General features: G+C 37.3%; 9 protein-coding genes across 9 annotated transcripts; 8 read left to right on the top strand and 1 right to left on the bottom strand.

Moving 5' to 3' along the window:
- Window positions 1-9: 9 nt before the first annotated feature.
- On the top strand, window positions 10-4,292 carry FDP41_000287 (uncharacterized protein; the record flags this gene model as incomplete). The annotated part of the gene is made up of 2 exons (XM_044706111.1): window positions 10-507; window positions 687-4,292. 2 exons carry the CDS (start codon window positions 10-12, stop codon window positions 4,290-4,292), a joined length of 4,104 nt encoding a protein of 1,367 aa, XP_044569101.1.
- A 459-nt stretch (window positions 4,293-4,751) lies between these two features.
- On the top strand, window positions 4,752-7,080 carry FDP41_000286 (uncharacterized protein; the record flags this gene model as incomplete). Its single annotated transcript, XM_044706100.1, has 6 exons — window positions 4,752-4,905; window positions 4,986-5,390; window positions 5,600-5,820; window positions 5,980-6,188; window positions 6,386-6,543; window positions 6,641-7,080. The coding sequence occupies 6 exons, from the start codon at window positions 4,752-4,754 to the stop codon at window positions 7,078-7,080; spliced, it is 1,587 nt and encodes a 528-aa protein (XP_044569100.1).
- A 242-nt stretch (window positions 7,081-7,322) lies between these two features.
- Window positions 7,323-8,994, top strand: FDP41_000285 (uncharacterized protein; the record flags this gene model as incomplete). The annotated part of the gene is made up of 2 exons (XM_044706089.1): window positions 7,323-7,887; window positions 8,021-8,994. 2 exons carry the CDS (start codon window positions 7,323-7,325, stop codon window positions 8,992-8,994), a joined length of 1,539 nt encoding a protein of 512 aa, XP_044569099.1.
- A 141-nt stretch (window positions 8,995-9,135) lies between these two features.
- On the bottom strand, window positions 9,136-12,048 carry FDP41_000284 (uncharacterized protein; the record flags this gene model as incomplete). Its single annotated transcript, XM_044706078.1, has 3 exons — window positions 9,136-11,412; window positions 11,485-11,846; window positions 11,955-12,048. 3 exons carry the CDS (start codon window positions 12,046-12,048, stop codon window positions 9,136-9,138), a joined length of 2,733 nt encoding a protein of 910 aa, XP_044569098.1.
- A 77-nt stretch (window positions 12,049-12,125) lies between these two features.
- FDP41_000283 (uncharacterized protein) lies at window positions 12,126-15,073 on the top strand (the record flags this gene model as incomplete). The annotated part of the gene is made up of 3 exons (XM_044706067.1): window positions 12,126-12,234; window positions 12,346-12,704; window positions 12,821-15,073. 3 exons carry the CDS (start codon window positions 12,126-12,128, stop codon window positions 15,071-15,073), a joined length of 2,721 nt encoding a protein of 906 aa, XP_044569097.1.
- Window positions 15,074-16,098: 1,025 nt separating this feature from the next.
- On the top strand, window positions 16,099-21,699 carry FDP41_000282 (uncharacterized protein; the record flags this gene model as incomplete). Its single annotated transcript, XM_044706056.1, has 6 exons — window positions 16,099-20,475; window positions 20,632-20,761; window positions 20,850-21,139; window positions 21,237-21,257; window positions 21,321-21,432; window positions 21,494-21,699. 6 exons carry the CDS (start codon window positions 16,099-16,101, stop codon window positions 21,697-21,699), a joined length of 5,136 nt encoding a protein of 1,711 aa, XP_044569096.1.
- An 87-nt stretch (window positions 21,700-21,786) lies between these two features.
- On the top strand, window positions 21,787-22,541 carry FDP41_000281 (uncharacterized protein; the record flags this gene model as incomplete). The annotated part of the gene is made up of 2 exons (XM_044706045.1): window positions 21,787-21,966; window positions 22,035-22,541. 2 exons carry the CDS (start codon window positions 21,787-21,789, stop codon window positions 22,539-22,541), a joined length of 687 nt encoding a protein of 228 aa, XP_044569095.1.
- Window positions 22,542-24,210: 1,669 nt separating this feature from the next.
- On the top strand, window positions 24,211-25,501 carry FDP41_000280 (uncharacterized protein; the record flags this gene model as incomplete). The annotated part of the gene is made up of 3 exons (XM_044706034.1): window positions 24,211-24,472; window positions 24,538-24,803; window positions 24,866-25,501. 3 exons carry the CDS (start codon window positions 24,211-24,213, stop codon window positions 25,499-25,501), a joined length of 1,164 nt encoding a protein of 387 aa, XP_044569094.1.
- Window positions 25,502-25,622: 121 nt separating this feature from the next.
- On the top strand, window positions 25,623-27,459 carry FDP41_000279 (uncharacterized protein; the record flags this gene model as incomplete). The annotated part of the gene is made up of 2 exons (XM_044706022.1): window positions 25,623-25,725; window positions 25,955-27,459. 2 exons carry the CDS (start codon window positions 25,623-25,625, stop codon window positions 27,457-27,459), a joined length of 1,608 nt encoding a protein of 535 aa, XP_044569093.1.
- Between the last annotated feature and the right edge of the window lie 10 nt (window positions 27,460-27,469).

The following is a 27,469-nucleotide window of genomic DNA, read 5'->3' as shown; positions in this document are numbered from 1 at the left end:
ATCGTCATCATGATAACAAACGATTACGACGAGAATCCCCGAAGACGTCCCACAGACGAAGAGTACGACGAAGATGATAACGACCCACAGCAACAGCACGGTGGTGATTATGATGACACCGGTGGATTTGATGATGGCCCCAAATACCACAACAATAACAGCAATCGTATGATGGGTCAACGTTCAAATTCAACCATGATGGGAGGTGGAGGTGATTACTATGATGACTCTGGCTTTTCTCCATCCGTTGGACAACAACAGCATAGCAATCCAACAAATATTATGAATAACGTTTCTCCATCATCCACATCTTCAGTTTCACCTCCGTATGGTGGTCAGGGATCATCAGGAGGTTCATCCGACAAGTTGGCGTCATTCAGATTAACAAAATCTAGAAGAAGAAAGTCAGCCAATATGCCTGAAAGGCCAGTCTTCTTTACTTCAGAACGACATCAACCTTTTGTTCCTGTTCCAAAAGAGGTTATTGACTGGAGAATGAAACAGAGGGTAAGTATGGTGGTTTATTGAGTCGATGATGATGATGACCTAACCTATAATAATATGGTGATATCTTTATTATGTGTTGCACACACCCGTATTTACCGATATTCAAAAACACAATTCTATCTTCATCATTCTTTCACATTGACTTCCTTTCAATTGTCTAACATTGCATTCACAAACAGTTAAAAACTGTACACGTTGCACTCGTAGTTTGTCTCAATATCGGTGTAGATCCACCAGATGTTGTCAAAGTACATCCATGTGCAAAATACGAATGTTGGGTTGACCCACAAGCACATCCACAAAAAGCACTTGAAGCTATTGGAGCTAATTTGAAAATGCAATACGAAAGATGGCAACCAAGAGCTCGCTACAAGCAGTGTCTTGATCCGACAGTCGAAGATGTAAAAAAGACCTGTGTACAGCTGAGAAAAAGTGCCAAGAAAGAAAGAATTCTGTTTCACTACAATGGTCATGGTGTTCCCAAACCAACCACAAACGGTGAAATTTGGGTTTTTAACAAAACCTTCACCCAGTATATTCCTCTTTCATTGTATGATTTGTATTGTTGGATGGATTCTCCATCAATTTATGTATTTGATTGCTCCAATGCAGGCATAATTTTGAATAGTTTCATTCAAATCATTGAACAAAAAGATGTACCTCCACGTGGAAGTTTGATGCGAAAAGAAAATATTATTTTGGCTGCCTGTGGAGTGAACGAAAATTTGCCAATGAATCCCGATTTCCCAGCAGATTTATTTACATCATGCCTCACAACTCCCATCAAGATTGCTCTTAATTGGTTCATGCAACGAAACAAACTTGTGGATGGTGTTACGGAAGAACTTATTGATAATATTCCTGGACGAATTAACGACAGAAGGACTCCAATTGGAGAACTAAATTGGATTTTCACCGCTGTCACAGATACCATTGCATGGAATGTGTTACCCAGAGATTTATTCCACAAATTGTTTAGACAAGATCTTTTAGTTGCTAGCTTATTCAGAAACTTTTTATTGGCCGACAGAATTATGAGATCTGCAAATTGTACACCCGTGAGTTATCCAAAACTTCCAGAGACTCACAACCACCCAATGTGGGACGCATGGGATTTGGCCCTAGATCAATGTGTCTCACAACTTCCAAATTTACTCAACAATCCAAATGCTGAGTATCAGTACAGTCCATTCTTTTCCTCTCAACTAACAGATTTCCAAGTATGGTTAGATTTTGGTCATCGTATTCAGAAACCACCAACTCAACTTCCAATTTTGCTTCAGGTTTTGTTGAGTCAGAGCCATCGCTTAAGGGCTTTGACACTTTTAGGAAGATTTTTGGATATGGGAAGTTGGGCTGTTAACTTGGCTCTTTCTGTTGGTATTTTCCCATATGTTCTCAAATTATTACAAAGTAATTCTTTAGAACTTCGAAGAATACTAGTATTTATTTGGACCAAAATTTTAGCACTTGACAGACCATGCCAAGTCGATTTGGTCAAAGATCATGGTCATAGCTACTTTATCAATATTCTTGTAGAGAGAAATAATGACAGTGAGCTGCGAGCAATGGCATGTTTTGTTTTATCGGTCATTGCTGATAGATTTATTCCAGGTCAACAAGCTTGTTTAAAGTACAAGAATTTATTTGACGTTTGTGCTTCCCAGCTGATTGAACAAGATTCTCTTTTAAGAAAATGGGCATGTTTATTAATTGCTAAATTGTTGGAAGACTTTGACGAAGCTCAAGAACTAGCTATCAAAGTTGGAACTCATGACAAGATTTTGCACTTGTTAAACGACGATGTTCCAGAGGTGAGAGCAGCTTGTGTTTTCACATTACAAAAGTTTATTGGCCTTAAACCTGAAAAGACTGAAGAACGAATTCAAGGAGAGATTAAAATTGGTACAGCTCTCTATCAGGTTATTTTGGACGGTTCACCTTTAGTGCGGAAGGAACTTGTTTATGCACTCGGTACTCTCATTCAACAATATGGAGAATATATTGCACCCGAATTACTCAAATCGATCATTAGAGAAGAGACTCACCATCTCACCAGTGGTCCAACTCCAATTCTTGTTTCTGGATCGAATCCACAAAATCCTTCGACACCTAGTACTCTAATTTTCCAACAGAAAAAGAAAAAGAAGAAGGACAGAAAAACCTTGGAAGCAGATATCAATGCTCAAACACCAACACCAAAGGATGCCAAAATATTGAAAGACATGAAGGATCGAGAACTTGGTACTCTTTCATATTTTGTATTGGACGTTTGTAGAGTAGTGATTATGCTTTGCTTTGATCCAGTGCGCGAAGTTGCTGAGGAAGCTCACAAAATTCTTTCCTTCATGAAGTATTCATTTGCCAAGTTGAGTGATGAAGAATTTGAGAGAGAACTCTTTTTAATCAAAGAAAAGGCCTTCAATGCTCAATCTGTTCCAAAGAGTCCTTCTCTGAAACCAATGCCAAAGCGATTAATGGATAAATTGTCGATGAGAAAGAGCGCAAGCGATTCTGATTTCTTAAAAGCAGGATATGCTCAACAACAAAGTAATTACTCAGATGATGATACTGATTCTGACAGCATGGATGCTACTTCTGCCTCAAATCATCAACTAGTTTTTATGAAATCTTCCTTCTATGAAAGAAGTTGTGAATATTTTTCGAATCCAATTTTACCAGAGAATTCGACGAAGGATGATTTTGTGTCACCCCAAACATTGAAGAGAAGAAAACGCAACGAACATTTAGTGAAGGAAGCAAGTACCATGTTGAAACTTGTGGGTAAGCGAAAACTTGAAGAACAAATCGGATTCTTTGGAAATGAGACTGAAATTGTTTCTCAAATGAAATTCCATGGATTTGAACCATATCTCGTAGTTTCCGATGAAAACGATGGCCTAACTATTTGGAACTGGGTTCGAGGCGCCATTGTGAATCAATTCAAATGTGGTGACATTCTCAAGAGTAGAATAACTGATTTCCATATCATTAACGAGGAATCAGAACAGTCCATGCTCTTAGTTGCTTCAGCTGCCGGTAATGTGGCCATTTACAAAAATTATGAAAAGAAAGAAGAGCCAATTTCTTCTTTCAGAGCTGCTCATGAAGCCATTGCAAACGAAACTGGTCTGGGTATTTTAACAGAATGGCAACAACACAACGGAACACTATATGTAACGGGAGATATTGAAAAGGTAAAAATTTGGGATGTCGAAAAAGAGCTTTGCGTTCAGAACATTCAATTAGATTCTCCTGTAACATCGATTACTTCAGATCCAAATAATGGTTTCCTCTTTGCGACAGGTTGTACCGATGGAAAAATACTAATCTTTGATAAGAGAGAATCAGGTTCGAGTCCTATTTTAAGTCATCAACTCATTTCAAACTATGAAGAATGCCACAAGAATTGGGTAGTGAGTACCAAGATTCAAAATGTGAACAGTTATCAAGTGATTAGCGGTTGTGCTAATGGTGACATTATGTTCTGGGATACAAGAGTAACCAATAGGTGTGTCAAACAATTTAATGCCCACAAAGGTTCCATGACTGCTCTAGCCATTCATAACTATGCTCCAGTACTTGCATGTGGTAGCAATAACCAATTTATTAAGGTTTTCAACACTTCTGCCGAAACTTTGAGCATGATTTATTACCATGATGGATTTTTGGGTCAAAGAATTGGCCCAATTTCATGTCTTGCATTCCATCCATTCAGAATGTGTCTTGCTGCTGGTTCTACGGATTCCATTATTTCACTCTACTCGAGTCAAGAAAAGCCATAAAGTGTGGCTGTCCTGATCATTTAATAAATACATCTTGTTGTGTGATTTGATGACAAAGTAATCTACATTTTCTGTTTTGGAAAGGAGTTATTAGGCCATGTTTCTCTCATTAAAAAAACAAAAAATTCTCGTCTATTGTTCAGCAACGTAGCTCACAAAAACAGAGGTAGGTTCCTCGTTCCTCCATGGGAGATATCGAAAGATGCATTCTTTTGTTTGTTGATCACGCATCAATTATTGTCCTACTGATGATCTACCATAATTTCACGTGATTTTCATGATTTTCTTCATCATATTCAACAACTCTCCGTTCTGACATGATGATGATCATCTTTCAATCTTGCTCTCAAAATTGAGAGTGTTGTTCATTCATCATCCTTTAATTCATCACACAGAATGGTCTTCCACAGCATAATTCAAAAACCTTGCGAATTGAACGATCAAATCTCTCTCTCCCACATGATCATCCAAAAGTGTCGTGAACATGGCGATCGTGTGGCCATGGTGGACGGAACATGCAGCTCCTCCTCTGCACCCTTCTCCTCTCTCACCTTCTCCCAAATGGCTACTCTCATGATCACCATCGGAAACAACTTGGTCGATTTGTATCAAGGTATGTTCAAGATCTTTATTACGTATGTGTCATGATCCAAACAAATGAATTCTATGATTCTTGAAATCCATGATCTCCAGTCGAGAAGGGTCAAGTAATCGCTGTTTTATTACCAAACATGCCTCTGTTTCCATGTATCTTCCATGGAGTAGGTTATATTGGAGGAATTTGTACGACTTTGAATCCATTGTATTCGGTGGAGGAAATGCAAAGCCAACTGCAAGATTCGAATGCTATCATGATGGTTACAGTTCAACCCTTGTTGGAGAAGGCTTTGAAGAGTGTGGAAGGAAGTGGTGTGAAGAAGATTTTTGTGTTGGGATTGAAGGATCAGGAAGAACAAGTGGGAAATGACAAGTGTCAAGTATTGGATGCCAAAGTGTTGTTGAAAACTCCAAAGAGTACTGAAATGATCTATGATCGAAAGATTAATCCAAAGGAAGATTTGGTGGTGTTACCTTATTCTTCTGGAACTACTGGATTATGTAAGTGTTGTTCAAGTGGTCAAATGCAGGTTGACTGGAAATGACCATTTTGTTACTCATTCATTGGATCATGATTGAATATTCATATACACACATTCGGATTTTCGGCACATACAAACTCATACATTCACTTGAATTTTTGAAACATTCACAAAAATTTCTTGAATTCCGGACATGCTGTGATTGTGAAATAATCTCTATTCATGCAGGTAAGGGAGTTTGTCTCACACACTACAATCTTGTGAGCAACATTCTTCAAATCGGTGTTGAATTGGAACCTCTCACCGCTGAGGATGTCATTATTGCTGTCCTTCCTTTCTTCCATATCTATGGACTCACAGTGTTGTGCAATAAGGCTCTGTATGAAGGAGCCAAAGCAGTAACCATGGCAAAATTCGATTTGGAAACATTCCTTAAACTCATTCAAGAAGTAAGTGGTCTTTATCACTATTTCGTATCGTTATATTCTTTTATTATTTCCTTTTATTATGTCATTCTGTTGTTTCATTATATTTTGTTCATCTTCTTTATGCTCTATCTAATTTTTCCTTGAAATATTATTCCAATGATATGTCATACCTTTCAAAAGCACAAAATCACTCGAGTTCATTTGGCTCCACCAATTATTTTAGCATTGGCTAAACATCCAATTGTGGACAAGTATGATTTGAGTTCACTTAGGGTGATCTTGTCTGGAGCTGCACCACTTTCGGGAGATGTGGCCAAGTTAGTAAGAGATCGTTTGAAACTTGTGGTGAAACAGGGCTATGGATTGACAGAGTCTTCACCTGTTTTGAGGTAAGTGTTACATTGAAGAGATTGTTGTGAAACAGCGAATCTACGTGTGTGATTATATATCATGTTTTTGATAATATATTCACGATCATGATTTTATTCATGTGCATTTGGGAATGATCAACAATGAAAATTGGCTAAAAATTACAACCATTTGAAATATGATCATTTGAATTTCAAACACAACAAATACGACATAGTGTCTGTGGTGATACTCCAGAACGTATCAAAGATGGATCTGCTGGACTCTTACTCAATCATACAGTTCTCAAAATTGTGGACACTGAAACTGGTGAAGAAATTACAGAGTATGGTAAAGCAGGGGAACTTTGCTTTGCTGGGCCCCAAATTATGAAAGGTTTGTATTCCATCATACTATGATCATTAACGTACATTTTAATGATCCATCTCTATTCAAAAACTTGTTCCATCATTCACAACATGACAATACAAAGGTTATCTCAATAATGATGAAGCCACTAACAATACACTCAAAGATGGATTCCTTCACACCGGAGATATTGGTTACATTGATCAGGATGATTTTATTTTCATTGTTGATCGTCTCAAAGAGTTGATTAAATACAATGGACATCAAGTGCCACCCTGTGAATTGGAAGGAGTTTTGTGTAAACATCCAAAAATTCTTGACGCTGCCGTGATTGGCGTTCCAAATGAGGAAACTGGAGAATTACCAAAGGCATTTGTTGTGTTGAGACAAAATGAGAACATGACGGAGGAGGAAGTCATGAATTATGTGGCAGAACATGTGTCACCAGTAAGAAAGGTTCGATTGGTTGAGTTTGTAAATGAAATTCCAAAGAGTGTGAGCGGAAAGATTTTGAGAAGAATTTTGAAAGCACGTGAATTGGAAAAGTTAAAGAAGAAACAATAAACACGAATTTGCGATGTATATGTATATTATAATACTATAATTATTATTGCGATGTATATTATAATTATTATTAATATAATACAAGTACACAATACTATTTGCGAATTAATGATTTTGAAATGTATTGGACCATCCTCCAATTACGAAAACAACAAACACTCGGAATGTCATCTCCTTGTTTGAATCGATTTTAAAGGAAAGCTCCCAAAGTTTCCTTAAATGGTCTTAACAACAACAAAAAAATGTTTCAACCCAAGAGGTTCCGATCGCAGCAACAATTATTGAAGAGCACCACTGGTTGGCTGATCAATGGCAGCAAGACTTTATCATCACCTTGGAAATTATGTACAGACATGTTGAATCATACAAGTAGTAAGAGATATATTTCAAATCAAACGACCTCTCAATTGATTCGTCATTTCAAAAAGCATCACCAACATCGAGGATTTATTGTTTTTAATCAGAATGTTGATCAACAAAAATCAGAGCCGTACAAGTTGAGCCATCCGTGTATGGAACCGGTATTGGAGTGCATTACAACAAAACACCAAACTGCTGGTGATTCTAATGTCGGAATGATGGTTCAAGATCGAGCGGAAATAGTTGGAAATATGGAAGCCTTGTTTTTGGAGGTTTCTCCCGTAACTCAGAGTTTATTGGGATGTTTCATTCATAATACAAAACGCGGATTGGCTTTAGGAAGTGTTGATTTATGGCATTATCCTCACGCCTCTGAGTTTGTGAATGCAGGACTGGATCAAAGTGCCCACGCTGCACGGAGAATGGCCTTGACGAACCAGTATTGGGGTAAGTGAAGTGCTTTAAACAATCTTCAATGAATGTCGCGTTCTATTGTGATGTAACGAACATCATTCATTGGTTGATGAATTTTCATTGATTGAACTATGCCTCAATGAAATCCTCTCTTATTTTCATTTAGGAGGAGCAAAGGCAATAATTCAAACTAATACAGATTTCACATTGAATTACTCAAATCCAGAGGTTAGAAGAACGATCATGAATGAACTAGGAAGTTTTGTTTCATCGCTTAGAGGAGTGGTGTATGTGGATGCAGGTTTTGGAGTTAACTCTCACGATATGGCTCATGTTTTTGAAAGAACTCGTTTTACCACCTATACACCAAAATTATCGATGAATGGAAATTTGGCAGCCCAAAGCCATGCTCAGACCACCATTACAGCATTGGAGGGCGCAATGAGCCTGAGAGCAGGATCAAGGGATTTGAGTGACCTTGTGATGGCTCTACAAGGTATCAAACACAATTATGAAACTTGTAAATTACTGTTGCAAAAGAAGGTACGAAAAATCATCCTGACAGATACAGATCCAATCGTGATTAAACATGCCAAGACTGTGTTTAGTAGGGAAATTATGGATGGAATCATAGAGGTGCGTCTTGTTTTCGAGGACCAGGATTCAATTCTTCATTTGGAAAATGTAGATATTTTGGTGCCTTCCTCTGACACTAAATTGGATGCTCAAAACATTTCCGATATTAAGGCCTCAGTCATTTGTGGAGTTTCCTTGAGTCAATTTGAATCGATGGATCATGAAAGAACACTGAGAAAGGATCAAGACGTTATTATTATTCCCTCTCTTGTAATCGAAAGCTCTTCTTCTATTATTAAGGGCAACGAGGTGTTTGGTTTCATTCCTGAAATTGAGGGTGATCCTGAAATCTCAAAATATTTTTCACCAGACTATGAGTTTTCAATTTCCAACTTGGTACGAAGGATTATTACTCTCTCGAAAGAGAAAAATGTGTCAACTGAGCAATGTGCCATTGAGATTGCTGATGAAATTATGAAACAACCACATCCATTCATTCCTACAAGAGGATCTCAGATTATTCAATCTTTGGTTAAGGATGAGTGGAATAATGCAGATTTTTAGAGGGCTTTGATGATTAAATGGGCAATTCATTACTGAATATTGAATCAATGTATGGTATTAACAGTATTGTAAAGATCTTAATCCATTATTTTGAGCAGAAAATCATTAATTGGAGAATATAAAGTTTATTGTTATTGTTGTTTACACAGACTGGACAATGTTAAGCAAAGGAATTTTACAAACTGTGTGAGAGAATGGACTTCTTTGTCGTGTGAAAATTCTCTTAATGTCAGTTCCATACAAATACAAATCCGATCCAGAAAAGCTTGGGGTGTAGAGTGAGAGTGATGTTAAAACATCTCCTGAGACAGTCCAGGATCCCAAAGGATCTTCTGTTGTTGCGAAAGAAACTCTTGGATTATAGTCATTTAGAGTTCTTGGAAGTCCTTTGCTTGCAAATCCCCCGAAAATGAAAATGTAATCCGCTGTAACCACCATTGGTCCATCGGAATAAGTGAATGGAAGCACCGAGTAAGTATTCTCCCATTTTGAGGGGAATATATAAGGAGCTCTCAAAATATCACTATAAGCTTCTTGGGATGGTGATCTTCCTCCAAAGATGTAAATATATTGTCCAATTTGCGCAATCTTTCCACCGTATACTTGGTTGGGTAGGACGTCTGGTGAAATGGTCCAAACTCGTGGCTCAGTGATAGATGCACGGATAATCTTGTTTGTGACAGAGTAGTTTTTAGAGTCTGCTGCATGAATACCACCATAAATAAATATTGTGTCGTCAACAACGATGCAATGACCTGAGGCGACTGGATAAGGTAATGTATATTTGAGAAGTTCCCATCCATTCTCAACATCAGAAACAGGAGCTCTATAAATCTTGTCGCTGATCGATCCATTGACAACTCCTCCAAAGAAGTAAATATACTCTTGAGCTCGGACAACATGTGTATTGTAAATGGTACCAGGGAAAGCCTTCTTTGTCTTGTTATTATAGTCAACCATCTCCCAAGTGTATGGATCACTCAAGTTTCTGTAATGCAATTGGAAACCATTCTCTACCAAGGGATAAAATTGTTCCCCAATAAATTGATAGGCCTTATCGTTTACCTCAAAATATGGGTAATGTCTTCTCTCCAAAGAAAAACCTGTTGATGCATCAAAGGTCCAACCTAATGTGAAACCTGATGGGTTTGTTGTGATATTAGGTAAGAGGCCGGTATTTCCCTTTCCTGAACCAACAATCACTGCCTCTGTGGTGAGACCGACTGAGGCTTGGTCCATAGCTGCAACTTCAGTTATTAAATGATTGTACAATGTATCTGTGGGAAGGTCTGAGACTTGGTATGGAATTGTCTGATAATAGTTTCCAGCAGAGCCTGCCCTCGAGGTATGACCTAATTGATAATTAGTGTTTTCACCCCATGAATACCATTTACCATCGTTCGTTAATGCAAAGGCGACGTTTCTTCTTGAATAAATCTTGACAATGCTTTTACCAACAATATTTGTCATGGTTACCTTCGTTGGAGAGGTTCTGAGAGTAACATCACCAACACCTAATTGACCTTGGTCATTACGACCCCAAGCATAAACTGTTCCGTTTTCAGTCAACACCATAGTGTGATAATCTCCGCATTGTAAATCTACGATGGTTTCTCCTGCAAGATCAGCAGGCTTTGGAATGGTAATTGCTTCCATAATGTAATCGGCGGCAGAGGCATAACCTAAACCTAATTGCCCATATTGATTATCTCCGAATGAGTACAATTGATTATCTGTTGTCAAAACAACTGTATGGAGATCACCTCCACAAACAAGTGTAACAGCCTTATTCAACAAAGCACCCTCCATGAAGACGTTGATTGGTTTGTTCTTGTCAATGGTGGTTCTGTCTCCAAGTTGTCCTCTGTTGTTCTTTCCCCATGCATAAAGTTTACCATATTGATCGATGGCATAGAAGGCATAAGGGGCAGCTGCAACTTGTTCCACCATCTTTGGGCCTTGCAAATCCCAAGAACAAACTTTTAAGGGTGTCATTCGTGGATCAAGAGTACCATCACCGACTTCTCCTTTAGAGTTCTGACCCCATGTATAAACTTCGTGACCATATGCCAAAACAATGTTGCTATAATAGGACGAATCAAATTGAAGAATGGTAAGGTTTTGAGGGAGATTGACTGGCTTTGCAATATCGAGACCATAAGTTGATCCTTGAGTATAATCTGATCTTCCTAGAGATCCCTGTGTTTGCTTTCCCCAAGCATACAATAATCCATTGCCATGAAGATGGAGTCCATGCTCCTTACCTGCGGAGAGTCTATTTCTTTTTCTGACGACAGGATGGTAAGATGCATAATTGCGAAGGTATCCGTGGGTAATGTTAAAGCTCATAGGCAGAGGAGCCGTTGTTGTATTTGCGGTTGTCCATTTTGAAGGATCATTCAAATAATTAATCGAATCCTGTGGTGTTCATTCAAAAGTGTTCGCAATGCTGTCATAAAAACAAATCACAATGGAAATTACAACACCTACCTGGACCAAATTTCTTAACTTATTATATGTTTGGTTGAAACCTGTGTTTGTGAATGCAATCAATGAGTCCAACTCTTTTTGTGTTGCCAAAACATTGTTATATTGCTTAACCTTGTTTTCAAGCATTGCTTGATATTGATCTCTTGGTATTCCAAATTGAGAAATGTAATTCTCAGAGTACTGGATGGCTTCACTGATAACTGATATCTTTTCGAGGGCTCTAGAATTGATCATTTCTTGCTTTTGAGTCTTGTAATCCTGTAGTACTGTGTAGTAGCTATCTCGTCTTTCTCTGTATAAACCAATTTTATAATAGGCCTCATCCAATGGCAGTTGTTGGCTGCAAACCATGTGTAAAAGTACTGATGAAAGTAAGTTTAAAACAATAATATGTATGGAATTGAAAGATAATATTGTTTGAAATAAGTTAGGACAAGCTCTCATGCGTTGGGCAAACCAATCTTACTCACCTGATAAGAGTATTAATAAGCAAGCCACCAAAAGACGGGCAATTCCTGAATCCCTTCCTTTTGAGGTGGTGGAAGCTGCTGCCTGTTGTTTCATTTTTTATGTGGTGTTTTGCTGCAACTACGACCTGGACTGATTAAACGGTAAATTTACAGCAAAAAAAATAATCAAAAATGACTACAGCAGCCAGGGTAACCTTATTCACCCCGACTGGCAAGGTGTTATCGTCCGCAGTGATGATGGCTCTTCTTTTAGTAGTGCTGGTGATGACCGCTGGATATTGTAAGTGCCTTAATCAGAATGTTCATCACATCTAACAATTTCATTTCACTTGCGCCCAAACACACATTACACATCCAACTCGTATATTTTCATTCGTCATCATTTCATCAGTTCACGCAGCCAATTCAGAGGCACTTCCTTCAACATCGTTTACACAATATGTCATTTCGCTTATGTTCTTGATTCAAAAGAGAGCAAGCTTAATGTCTATCAAACAAGATTTCATTTCGAAAAGAAACAATGTCCAGTATACACAAAGAATTAACTACAATACCCAGGCAGCAATGGCCATGTCGAAACCATATGTGGCCAAACTGGGTCTGAACCAACAACAATACGATGCTCTCTTAGATGCTAAAAAAACACAAGCCGATAAATCCATGCGAGACCTGTATGAAGCGAACAGTTACATCAATGTCACAGACAATGCCATTTCAGTGACAAATGAAAATATTGCATCCATCAACCAGGTAAGTTTGACACCATTTCTATGTTGTATCTACTTGACGCTCATTGAATCTAATTCATTTCCTTCTTGCTTCATTATTGGATCTCCGTGAAACGTTGAATTCTATTTGACAAATAGAATCTTACCGAAGTGCTACTAAGCTACCACAAATGGCAAACAACAAATAACCACTTAGTGTCTGGCAACATGTCCATACAGCCTGTAATTGGCTATATGGAATCATATTCCACTTTTAAACCCGTTCTTAGAATCAGAAATAGACTTTCGGCAGGTGCCAATCATGGCCTATTCATTGGTCCTAACGGACGTGTGTACTCTTGGGGACTCGATACTGGTGGAAGTTTAGGTAGAGAAGCAACTAAAACTACTCCTTTCCCCTCTTTGAGCACTCCTATCGATCTACCAGCAAACCTTACCATTCTTCAAATTGCCAGTACATACTATGGCAATCTTATTTTGAGTGAAGATGCTGTTTATGATTGGGGTAAAAACGATTACGGTCTTGCAGCAGACGGTACTATCCTGAACAGAAAGGTTCCAACCAAAGTTTTTTCTTGGGATTTGCAAGGACCAAAGAGAATTGATCAAGTTGCAGCTGGTGCTTTCAACTATTTTGCTGTAGACGAGAATGGAAGGTTGTATTCTTGGGGAAGAAATGATCGAGGCCAGCTTGGAGATAGAACCACCATCGACAAGTGGAGACCTGTCGATGTTTACATGAAAGGCTCACTCGTCAATCAAACAGTTGTTAAGGTTTGTGCTGGACAATTGCACACAACTGTATTGACTTCGATCGGTAAAGTCTATACTTTTGGGGACAATCAATATGGACAATTGGGAATTGGAAAAACGGGTACTGAAACACCATACGTTATGGAGGCAGCTAGCGTCATTATGAATGGATCATTGACATCAAAAACAGTGGTTGATATTCAATGTGGTGATTTCCATAACATTATTCTGACTTCAGACGGAAAAGTTTATGGTTGGGGTCTCAATGACAAGGGACAACTTGGAGACGGCTCCATTGTGAATAGATTGTTCCCTGTCAAGATTCCAGACAGCTCTTTCGACAATAGAAAAATTATTTCCATTACTGCTGATATGAACGTATCATTTGCTATCGCTGAGAATGGACCATTGTATGCTTGGGGTCAAAACGATAATTACCAACTTGGAATTAATGCAACTATCTCTTATGTTACCACACCTCAAAACGTGACTCTTCCTTCAGGAGTTGCTCCTGTTGAATTGGTAATGATGGAAAAATCCACTATTTTGCTTGGAACAGATGGAAATTTCTATGGAACAGGATATTCATCTTCTAATGCTGAATTGCTGAATGTAACAACACCACAAATCAGTTTTACCCTCATTTATGCGTTCCCAAAACAATACTTACCTCTCGAGAGAAGACATTATCCATATATTGAGCTCAACGATATTTCCTATTCCTTCGTTGGTAGACACTTTTTCTCCTTCCCTGACAATGGTTTTGATGCTTTTGTTAGAAATAATACAAGTCCAGAGTATTGGAAGATGTTGGACTACCACAACACAACTCGAAAAATTTTCCAAGGATCCATTTACAATACTCATGTTCTTCGTGCTAACAATTATGTCTACATGTTTGGAGGAATTGTTAATGGATCAATCTCAAACCTTATTTACAGGGCACCAATTGACAACATTGAAAATGGATGGGATATTGTGAAACAAACCTTGCCATATCCTGTTGCATCTGGCATGTCCATCTTAATTGATGACTATTACTACATTTTTGGAGGTCTTGTTTTTTGGCAGGATCAATCAGGATTTGTTAATATTACCGCTACCTCATCAATTCTTAGATGTCATGTGTCAAGTCCAACACAATGGGAAATTATGAAGTCAGGAGGTCTTCCAAAGGGTGTTTATAGTGGAAGCATTGCAAGAATTGACGACTATATTTACATATTTGGAGGAAGAGTGAGTACAGGTGATGCTTATGCAGACATTTTGAGAGCACCTTACCTTAATGTGAGTCAATGGATTAACACTTATGCTGTTTTACCATTCCCTATTGCTGATGGACCTTTGGTTATTACTGACGATAATATTTATATCTTTGGAGGTTATATCTCAGAAAGCACTCCAGATGTTTTGGGCAAGTACATTAAAAGAGTGTGTGTGACCACTAAGAAAGACCCAGTTGGAATGTGGACAGTTTCAGGAGATGATCTTCCAACCTTGCCAGCTCATTTAGCAGTTTCCACTCCTGTGGTTGTTGATCATAATCTTTATCTGTATGGATATGACTCAACAAAACCAACGACGACACATCAACAGATCAGTTTGGTTAACTCTTTCATTAGAATACCTTTTGTATAATTAATAATTAAATCCAGATCAATACCGACAATTATATCAAAATAGGGCTAAATTTCTTTGCCAACAATAACAAGACTCAATAAATTTCACAATTATTTTTCTCTGTTGCATCATTCCTCTTGCACTTTTTTGACCTGGTTGTTTGTTGAAATCATTTCTTCCAATACCTTGTGTTTTAATTTTGATCCAATAGTCATGATCCTTTCGGTTGTCTTGATTGATCGCTTGATTATGAACTTGCATACATTCCTGAACCTCATTCCAATCCATACAATTACTCCAAGGATACCATGCATGCTTGGTGAGAAAGGCATCCACACATTTCTTTGATATTTCTAGTTGCTTCAAATCTTCGAATGAGTCGCCAATTTCAGCCTGCAAACGATAGGAACGGGAGAGACCGAATGGACCAACAAAACCTTTCAGATTGTTGTTATCAGTTGTCCTTTCATGGCTGTATAGACTTGTTCTTTGGTGAAGGTTGGTCCGGTCTTTTTTGGCTTTACATATTGAACGATTTTCTCAGTTTTGCTTTCACCGTTTTTGAGTGATGACATGCGTGGGGTTGTTTTTTTTGGTGAACTTGGCAGATGACAGCTGTTGGTCATCAAAAAATATGCTGCTCAGTAAATTTGATCGATTAAATGATTATCTCGACCAGAAAGACACTCATCTTACAAAACAATCTCGTTACAAATTCAAACATGGAAGAAGAAAATAGATAAAAGTCAACTATCCAATTTATTCGTTCCATTCGAGATACATCATTTGCCATCAACACTTCGAATCAAGATATGTTCTGTATATACGAATTGACTTTGCCTCCGGTACATCAATGGTTATCATATGACCGATCTCATGATAACCAATGATGTACAGCAACTACAAAACACACCCGAAAAAACAACATTACACTGTTGAAATACAAACTATAACCAGCAACATCATTTATCAAAGAACATATTCTGGTGTGAACATCTCTTGCTAGGACCATCTTATCGTCACCATCATCTCTCCTCATCATCATGAACGAATCCAATGCCTCACATAGTGTTGCTAGTTACTCCTCTCAGCAGCAGCACCAACAGCATCAACAAAGCAACAACAAACCCAGAAAAGCAAGTAAAAAAGGACCACCGAGTGTCGTCTTTTCAAATCTCACCGGTAGTTCAACAAACAACACTTCCTCAACGAATACCTACACTAGACAATATATTACTCGAGCTAAAGACTCTCTTCTGAACAATCTCATCATGCTCAAAGATAAATCAGCTCAGAAAGATTGGAAATATTTTGTATTGACTCTTTTTGTGGTGGTGTATACAAGTTTGTGTAGTGTAGTGATGGGAGTTCAAGGAAGTTTTAATCAAGGAGAGTATGGAGATTGGATTTGGAGAGCTGCAAATTTCATCATAACCTTCTCCTTAGATTTGTTGCCTTATGAGGGAATGATGTCACTTGCGATTATTTGTATGATTGTTTCATTTGGTGGAATTGTTTTGTATTTTTTGGCATTTCGATTCACACGAAGAGCTCGTTATTTGTTTCAATTCAAAATGGCTATCAAGATTTATGGAACATTGACGAGTTTGTGCAGTTTTGTGATGATTTACATTCTCTCCTCGTTTTATGATTGTAATTATTCGAAATATGTCAAATTTACTGGATATTCCATGCCACAACCAGTATTGTCGAGATTTCCAACACACATGTGTCACGATACTCCAACCATTATTTTAATGATCTTTTCAATATTCTCAATCTTGTGTTTGATTGTCATGAATTGTATATTTTCAATTATTTTATCGAACTCTCATGTGTTAAATAGGGCCATGTTTATTGTTGAGACACCCACTTTCTCTATCATGATATTGACCATTTCAGAATTGCAACTCGCAATCATGTACTTTATTCCACAATCATTTATTTATATAAGGTCCATTTTACATATCGTTCCATCGGTCCTTCTAATTCCAATTCTATTTTATTCACTTCCTTATTTTAAACGAGTTGAAAATTCCATCATGAGTGGTGTATGTTTTGCCAAATGTTTGGCTCCTGTTGGAAGTTTAGTGAGTTATTTTGCCAACTCGGCCAATGACCGATTTTTTGGATTAGGTTTGGCTTTTTTACCTCTCGCGTTGATCATTGGAGGATTTCTCATTGGTTTTACGATCATGGAGATTTATACAAGAATTGTGATATGTGGAATACGAAAAGACATCATGTTCAATTTTGATTCAACTCTTTCAGATCCAGAAAATATTCAACGTTTGGAAAAAGAGGCACCGTTCTTAGTGAAAGACATGGAAACTACGAAACGAATGAGAAGCTTTGAGATGTTTATCAAGTTTAGCATCTTGAGCAAATCTAACATTAGCGGAACTCAATTGCGCGATCGAGATTTAGGAGTTGCCATTGTCAAGTCCATGACCAATCACAAAAGTTTCACACAAGCTGACATTTTATGTTTGGCTGGAATTCTAGTCGCATATTTTTGGGAGGAAGAATTCAATCGATTTGGATTTGCTTCTGCCATGTTGAAACGAGCTTTTAAGAACAAATCTAGTATTTTGCAAGATCTTATCTATCGAGAACGAATCATGGAAATTGAGATTGCTTCAGAACAAGCTAGAGGAGTGAGACGATCGATTGCTGACATTGTAGATGTACTTGTGAATTTACAAACAAAACAAAGGAGAATAACTGCACTTCACAAAGCTTTTTGGAAATGTCTCATGGAAGAAGTGGTCAATTATAACACAGTTTCATACATTACTAGAACCATTACAAGAATGACACGAGAGTGCATTGAAACATTTTTTCATTTAATCAAAAATTATAGACATGAAAGATCCATCAAACGTCTCTATGCAAGATTTATTGAAGAAGTTTTATTTGATTTTGAAACTGCCAATGAAATATATGAAGAGACTGAGGAAAATGATGAAGACGATACAAAACATCAATCAGGATTTATGGAACTCAAACAACACACTTCTAAATCGCGAAATAGAGTCTATCCTTATGTCGCAATGTCACCAAAAGATAAAACCAAGTCAAGTTTGGATTTAACTGGACTCAATGGAGGAACCACAGAACTTGTGGAAAATGCTGAAGAGCTTGATTTGAAAGAGGCTGCAGAAGATGAAGCTAACAAACGAGAGTTTCTTATTAGAGCTGCAATTTCCACTCCACCCAACAATCTTCATGTCTATGTCCTCTTTTGGATTTTTATTGGTGTTATTTGTTGTTTATTTTTGGGTGGGATTGCTCTTGCCGTATATTATCAGACATCTTCCACTTCTGATTTACCAATCATTCACAATTCATGTTTGATCTCGAGTTTACCTTTGGAGGGTCTTTCTTCAATAAGAAATTTTCAAGTCTATCTAACCTTATTTAGCAATCAAAGTTTAAATGAACAATCAAGTGTAATTGGAAACATTACACAATTTGAAGAGAATCATAATTCGAGATTGCAATATATTAAGGAGAAGTTATTAACACTCGAATCACTCGCCCTAGAGAATGAAATGACCACTGAAATGCAAGAGGACTATTCAAATCCTATCTATGATATTATTTTTCCTTTGGCAGCTACGTCTGGAGATTTTACAAGTTATGAAATTCGTAAAAACTCTATTTCTCTCATAACTAAAACTATAGTGAAAGAATTAGAAATATTTCACAAGATGTCACACAACGACTATTTTAACACAACGACTAGTTTCTCGTTCATGACAATGTGGCGTAATCGACTGCTTGTTTTGAATAATTACAAACATTTTTGTAATATTATGATCGACAGAGCACATGAAGATAATCTCAACTTGGACAACCTCTATTTTTATTACTACATTGCAAGTTGTTCTTTCTTGGTGATTGCAGGAATGATTATTACTTCGATATTTATTTTCAACACACGAAAATTGTTTTGGACGATTAAGACTGTAGATAAATGTGTTCCAAAAGATTGTGTAGGAAAGTTATATACTCAAATGAAAAGTTCAGATGAGGACAATATGGTCATGAATATGAAAGATTCTTCACCGTTTAAGAGGCCATCTTTTCAAATCTTAGTATTCTCAATATTACTTCTCGTATTAGTAATTGCATCATTGTCAATATTTCTTTACAGAGTTAAAGCAGTTGTGGGTTTTACAGAAGATATTTTGAACAATATTAACACGTCTGCAGACGTTCTGTCTAATGCGAATGTTGCACTCTTTGACGTTGGTCAACTTTTGAGCCAAGCGTTCATTACTGCTAATTCATCATCCATTAACAGTGACAAAATCATCTCAGACAAGGAAATATCAGGTATTTATGACGATGTCGATGATGTCACTGATGAATTGTTCCGTGATTGGAGTCAATTGGTTTTTGGAAATTTGACAACAAATGATAAGCCCATGTTAGGAATATTTCCTCAGGTTGATAGGATTATTACTGGAGAGTGTAGTGGAAATGAAACATCAACAGAACAAACACAATGTGTAGGTCTAAACACACTCGTATCAGAGTTTGTTTTATCCTCTTATGAGTTGAAAGAAAATGTCAAGCTTCCCAAAAAAGATCCCAATGCATACTTTTTAACTTTCCAAAACATGAAAAATGTTGCCATTCAATTAGAATCTCAATTGTACAATTTTGTGGATATTTATCTTAGCAGTGTCATTAATAACGAAGAAGAAACCATTATTGGTTTTGTTTCTGCTTTTGGCTTGATATTTTTTGTAATTCTTGGATATGGTTTGTTTAGTGCCATTGAAACCGATTGCTATGAAACTCATACAGTTAGATCTCTATTGAACTACATTCCAATTGAGATTTTAGATGGAGGAGAAGATCTTCGAAATTTTATTTTTTATCATCAACTTTATGGAAGTTTTTCATTGAAAAGCAACAAATCCAAAGGCACTCAATCTCAAGATGAAGAATCTAAAGTGAAATGTATTATCAATGCATCCGTGGATGGAACTGTACTTTGCAACCATTATCATGATATTGAGTTATTTAATCCCTCTTGTCAAAGAATGTTCGGCCGACAACCCAGTGAAGTTGTTGGAAGACCGTTCTATACTCTCTTTGATCCAAAATATCATGAAACCATCAAAACCATGATGAAATCAATGGAAAAGGTTTCAGATAACAACGCTGGTCTTGTCAATTGTGGAGAAAGTAAGGAAGTAGAATGCGTACGGAAAAATTTCTCAACCTTTCCAGCATCCATAAGCATTGCTTGTGCCTATTACAACTCTAAACAAATATTTACCTGTTCCATTAAGGATATTACCTCTGAGAAGAAGCAAAATGCATTGTTAGCAGATGAGAAGAAGAGAGCAGACAATTTATTGAGAAACGTGCTGCCCAACGGAGTTGCTCAGAGATTGAAAGCTGTAAGTTTTTTGAGTATTTTGTTTCTCAAATGGATACTAAATGGATACTAAATGGATGATGTCTTACATTGATTATCCATTCATTTTTATTGTTAATCAATTTCTATTTTGATAATGAATTGGTTACCGATTGAACTTGTTTTTTCAACATGATAGGGTGAAACATTTATTGCAGAGCAATTAAACGATGTGACATGCTTTTTTAGTGATATGGTTGGATTTACTGCTCTTAGCAGTAAGATGAGCGCCAATCAAATCGTTGGAATGCTTAATACTATTGTCAGTGGTAGGTTGATATTCGTTGTTCCTTTTATACCTAACTTGTTTCTTATTGATTCTTTCATTGCCATTCGAAACTTTTTGTTGATTTCAAGGGTTTGACGCTTTGACTGAAAAGTATGATCTTGAAAAGATAAAAACTATTGGAGATGCTTATTTCTGTGTTGGTGGATTATGGCAAGCATCAGATCATCCAGAAAGAACATTGAGATTCGCCATTGATGCATACTCTGTGGTTCGAGATTACAACACTCAAACATTCCAAGCAAAACTCTCAGAAGTCACAAATTTAAATATTGACTTTATGAGTGATCACAAACAAATTGACATACGTGTGGGAATTAATACAGGAAGTGTAGTAGCTGGAGTTATTGGTGTGAAAAAGGTACGTTGTTTCACTTGTTTGAAATCCTTAGTAATTCTATACCATCCATCATAATATATTATTCAACAACCCATCTTTTACAACTGTAAACTGACAGTTTGCCTATGATCTTTGGGGAGTAAGTAGTGATATTTTCAACACTTTCAACGCTTAAACTCATCATAATTTATATCAACCACAGGACACGATTAATGTCGCCTCGAGAATGGAATCCACATCTATAAACGGAAGAATTCAAATTTCTAGAAGTACTTTTGAACGAGTACATGATTTGCCAAATCTTGAGTTTGAAGGTAAGTGGTTCATGTTGGGTGTGAATCTAAACCAGATTCAATTATCTACATCATGTGACAGAGAGATTCATTGAGGTCAAAGGAAAGGGTCAAATGCAAGGTTATTTATTGGATGAAAAGTATCATAAACGTGCACCTTTATCTTTGGAGGAAATGAAAGAAATGGTCGAACAAGAAAAGCAAAAGAGAGATAACCAGACACAGGTTTTATTAGAAACTAAAGAACATTTACAGGGTGAGGAATTTACTGAAGATGAACAACAGTAAAAAAGGAAATTTTGAATTCAATCTTTTCCCACTCATGTTCATGACAGCATCTCCAATCTGTTCCCAATTCGTTCCGTCTTTCAAAAAATGGCACAACCCAAAGCCTTCCTCTTTCTCTTACTTTTTCACACCACAAAGATCATGATGACAGTAGCAGAAAAATCTTCTCTTCCGGTTTTTTTTGTCAATAATGTTCACAACCCCAATATGACCTCTTCCATGAATGCTGAAATCGAAAGTTGTACATTTTTCAACAATACCAAAACTGTGAGTGTCATGATTCGTGATTCTGTGGTGTGACTGTGAGGGATTGTGAGTTTCAAAATAACCAAAAGGGGGCTCTTTGGGGTTATCCTCTGGCAATAACAACAACTAAATTTGTGAATTACCAACACAACAACAACATTAAGGAAGGTTCTGATGGAGGTTCTCTCTTTCTTTCACATACCAGTTGCTCCATCTTATTTTGCCGTTTCATTGGAAATAGAGCCAATAATAGTGCTAACTATGCAGGAGGATGTATCTTCATTGAACATATGATGGGAAACTTTGATCACACCCAAAGTTTATTTGAGGGAAATTCTGCATTATCATATGGCAATGATACAGCAGGACCATTACGAAGTATATCTTATGAAATTTCTGTATCTGTATTGAACAAGGATGGAGATTTCATTACATCTCAGGTCTACAAAAACCCTAAAGTTCCACAATTACATTTATATCCGGGCTATTTAATTCCATACATTAATGTATCGATATGGGATAACCATCGTAAGAAGATTACAAATGCTGAACGAAGGATCACAATTCAACAATTTGAATCAAACATTCCGGTGTGATCTTCTTCCAAAATTCAGAGCTTCATGATTTCACTATTCACAACTTTTATGCAGTCGCTCTAAACGATTCAACACATATCATCAGAGCACGATTATATATTGATGAAACAACAAGTATTTCAAAGGAAATTTTCATGGAAGAGTGTCCAGTTGGAACGAGTTTTGTAATATTCACTTGAATCTTTTGGAGGTATTTGTATGGAATTACCAAAACCAAATCTTGCATTAATTATTCCACTTGCTCTATTGGGGTTGATTGTAGTGTCTCTTGTAAAGATTATATCGCCTTCACAAAAAGGAGTCTTACGAGAAGGCATTTGAGCGAGCATTGAATTATACAAAAGCTGATTTATGGAATGACAAGGAAGACATTTCTGAAAAATCGAGTCTTTTATCTCAAGCACAACCCAAACCAATGGTACTGGCCTCATCAATGAATCAGACACAACAATTTATAATTCCAATTGAAGAAATTCAAGTAGGAAAACGAATTGCTGAGGGTATCATTTGTTTTGATGAGCTTTGATGTTTTTATTCAACTTTTCTTTCAATGAATAATAACAAGTTCTAATGGAAGTGTTTATATTGCCGATTGGCAAGGAACCATTGTGGCTTTAAAAACTCTAAAGGAAGAGAACGACATGGATGATTTTGAACATGAGGCAGCATTATTAAGCTCTTTACGTCATCCAAATATTGTTAATTTTTTACGTGTATGCATATCAGCATTGAACAGAAAGCATTTGATTCAAGAATATTTGCCAAGAGGATCACTTGAAAAGTTAATATTTGATTGTCGAAGAGGAATACAAACTGTGAGAATTAAGGGAAATGCTACATCTGCCACCGCTCAGTATTTTGAACTTTTTTGAGTATGCATTACGACTCCTTTTTATGATTGATAATTCTCATCTTGAAAACTTGTTAATGTTATTTAAAAGAAGGGAAGAAAATTCTTACGGGCTTTCAGTAGTATTTCATGTAGCAAAAGGTCTTCGTCCAATAATTCCATTCTCAACCACACAAGAAGAATGGACAAGAGAGTTTATATTGGACCATAACTTGAAATCATCAAACGAAACATTGAAAACTTTTTTGCATGTAGAAAATGAATATTTTAGAATTATGCAGGAGTGTTGGAATGCAATTCCGGAATGCTGTCCTTCATTTCTAACAATCATTAAATGTTGAATCAATGTTTATTGATATTTCAAGACCTATCTACATGAAATGATTGTTTTTGGTAGATTGGACTACATTCGGGACAGTATTTTTTTAAACAACTTTATAGTGATGTTTAAAGTGATTTAATTTCATCTATGACATATGTAAGAATTTTCAAGTTGTTAGGATTGCAGAATTTGACCTCGATTTGCCTCATTCGTTGAAGTGATTGTCAGATTTCTCGTAATTGAAAGGGAATAAAAATGTACTTCTGAATCTCATTAAAATGTCAAGAGAAGCAACATCCACTAAAGAAGAGCCCATAAGAATGCGAAACGATTTGTTTGTTCGATCAACCAATAAAATTTGAAAGGTCATCGGCTCCTTTCAAAACCAATCAAAAAAAAACGCCATCATGACTCTGATTCACAAAGTAGTTTTGCTTTTACTTCTCATCAGCAGTGTGGCACTTTTAATTCTTTTCACTTTTAATTTTTTCCAAAGAATGAAAACACAGAAAAACGAAACACTCCGATGGTTGCTTGATAATTCTCCAGTGATCAACAATAATAATTTTGTAAATACCAATGCATTGAATGCAAGAGTGTTTCCAATTACATTTATCAGTGCAGAATTAGAAAATGCAGGATCATCAGGAGTGTTGAGGTCTAATTGCCAAGTTTACTTGTCATCCTATTTTAGCTTTAATTCGATTGGAAGAATTTTACCTACATTTATTGGAGATGAACGATATAAACATGTGTATGGTATGTTCTCAATATCACAAAGAATTCACATTCGAAATGAAAGGTCAACATATTTGAAAATTAAGATCATGGAAAGAGGAATTTGATTTTACAGAAATTTTTGCAAAGTTCTGCTTCAGACTATATTGGAGAAGAGGACCTTATCTTTTTTAGTGATGGGATGGATGTCATGTTTTATGATGATTTGCAACGTGCTGCGTATGTTTATGTGAAATATTTACGAGAGGAGGGAATTGATGTTGAGAGAGACAGAGATATGGATTGGCCATTGTTGTTTAATGCTGAAAAGAATAGACATCCACCACCCTATGAGTTGAAAAATTATATTAAGGTAATGTTCACAAATGAAAATAGATTATGTTTGTTAAGATTCTTTTTATAATTATTGTTAAGAACATGGATGTAAAACTTGTAATCTCAACATACGTAAACAGGGAAAATTATCCAAAGAAGAGTTATTGTCATCCACAATCCACTTTTAAATTTCTCAATTCAGGCATGTATATAGGAAGAAAGAGAGACATCAAATCATATATTTTCAAAATATTTCACCATGTTGTTATTAATCCAACAAATATACACAATGATGATCAAGGAATAGCACATTATGTCTATATTTCCAAATCGTTCTATCCAATAGCCGTAGATTGCAATACCACTTTGGGTCTTCCAACATTTGAAGCCTGTGAAAGCTTTACATTTGACCAACGAACTGGTAAATGTCAAATTTCAAGTCCATTAAATAAGGAAAGACCAATAGCAGTACATAGCGTTGGAAAGGGTTGTCCTCAATTTTGTCCCTGCCTTAAAAGCATTATTGACTCTGGATTGTTACAATTTAATATTCAACGTGCAATTCACTCTCATGGATATTCCAATGAAAAGGAATTGAAAAAAGAATTTGGAGTTGTTGTGTACAACAGTGACTATGACACGATTCGAATCCAATCTGTTCTTGATTTCTGTGGAAAGGATATTTTATTCAACATTCCAAAGCATCGATGCGTCTTCAAGGCATATCAGATATAATCATGCATGTCAGATAAGGTTTAGCATTTCACACATTGTTGTTTTGGTGTCTATGACTTGAGACATGCCTATGAATTGCTTCTTCTGTCTTTTGTCTCTGAAAAAAAATTGGCTCATCAACATGATCAGCGATGATTTATTCATCAGTGATCATCATTTAAAATTCGGAATTTGGAGTATTTCATCTCTACATGATCATCAATCAATAGTATTCATTATTGAGTGTATGTGATCAAGTATCATCAAGATTTAATTGAATTGAAAAAATTTTGAATGACTCCTTTTTGATGTAATGATCATGGAGTGAATTTGACCACATTATTGTTGTTGTTTTTGTGATTTAATTCAACAATTTTTGATTGAGTTTTTCAATTTGAAAATTTCTCGAGGTCCATATTAACTTGATTGTGATATTTACTTGTTGAAAGGAATCATCAAATGATAGGAGATGAGGTTTGGGTTTGGGTTTGGGTTTGGGTTTGGGTTTGGGTTTGGGTTTGGGTTTGGGTTTGGGTTTGGGTTTGGGTTTGGGTTTGGGTTTGGGTTTGGGTTTGGGTTTGGGTTTGGGTTTGGGTTTGGGTTTGGGTTTGGGTTTGGGTTTGGGTTTGGGTTTGGGTTTGGGTTTGGGTTTGGGTTTGGGTTTGGGTTTGGGTTTGGGTTTGGGTTTGGGTTTGGGTTTGGGTTTGGGTTTGGGTTTGGGTTTGGGTTTGGGTTTGGGTTTGGGTTTGGGTTTGGGTTTGGGTTTGGGTTTGGGTTTGGGTTTGGGTTTGGGTTTGGGTTTGGGTTTGGGTTTGGGTTTGGGTTTGGGTTTGGGTTTGGGTTTGGGTTTGGGTTTGGGTTTGGGTTTGGGTTTGGGTTTGGGTTTGGGTTTGGGTTTGGGTTTGGGTTTGGGTTTGGGTTTGGGTTTGGGTTTGGGTTTGGGTTTGGGTTTGGGTTTGGGTTTGGGTTTGGGTTTGGGTTTGGGTTTGGGTTTGGGTTTGGGTTTGGGTTTGGGTTTGGGTTTGGGTTTGGGTTTGGGTTTGGGTTTGGGTTTGGGTTTGGGTTTGGGTTTGGGTTTGGGTTTGGGTTTGGGTTTGGGTTTGGGTTTGGGTTTGGGTTTGGGTTTGGGTTTGGGTTTGGGTTTGGGTTTGGGTTTGGGTTTGGGTTTGGGTTTGGGTTTGGGTTTGGGTTTGGGTTTGGGTTTGGGTTTGGGTTTGGGTTTGGGTTTGGGTTTGGGTTTGGGTTTGGGTTTGGGTTTGGGTTTGGGTTTGGGTTTGGGTTTGGGTTTGGGTTTGGGTTTGGGTTTGGGTTTGGGTTTGGGTTTGGGTTTGGGTTTGGGTTTGGGTTTGGGTTTGGGTTTGGGTTTGGGTTTGGGTTTGGGTTTGGGTTTGGGTTTGGGTTTGGGTTTGGGTTTGGGTTTGGGTTTGGGTTTGGGTTTGGGTTTGGGTTTGGGTTTGGGTTTGGGTTTGGGTTTGGGTTTGGGTTTGGGTTTGGGTTTGGGTTTGGGTTTGGGTTTGGGTTTGGGTTTGGGTTTGGGTTTGGGTTTGGGTTTGGGTTTGGGTTTGGGTTTGGGTTTGGGTTTGGGTTTGGGTTTGGGTTTGGGTTTGGGTTTGGGTTTGGGTTTGGGTTTGGGTTTGGGTTTGGGTTTGGGTTTGGGTTTGGGTTTGGGTTTGGGTTTGGGTTTGGGTTTGGGTTTGGGTTTGGGTTTGGGTTTGGGTTTGGGTTTGGGTTTGGGTTTGGGTTTGGGTTTGGGTTTGGGTTTGGGTTTGGGTTTGGGTTTGGGTTTGGGTTTGGGTTTGGGTTTGGGTTTGGGTTTGGGTTTGGGTTTGGGTTTGGGTTTGGGTTTGGGTTTGGGTTTGGGTTTGGGTTTGGGTTTGGGTTTGGGTTTGGGTTTGGGTTTGGGTTTGGGTTTGGGTTTGGGTTTGGGTTTGGGTTTGGGTTTGGGTTTGGGTTGGGTTTGGGTTTGGGTTTGGGTTTAGGTTGGGTTTA

The sequence above is a fragment of the Naegleria fowleri genome (genome assembly GCF_008403515.1).
Source record: "Naegleria fowleri strain ATCC 30894 chromosome Unknown tig2, whole genome shotgun sequence".
Taxonomy (NCBI): domain Eukaryota; phylum Heterolobosea; class Eutetramitea; order Acrasida; family Naegleriidae; genus Naegleria; species Naegleria fowleri.
Note: the sequence above shows the minus strand (reverse complement) of the source record. Positions and strands in the feature narration are given on the sequence as shown.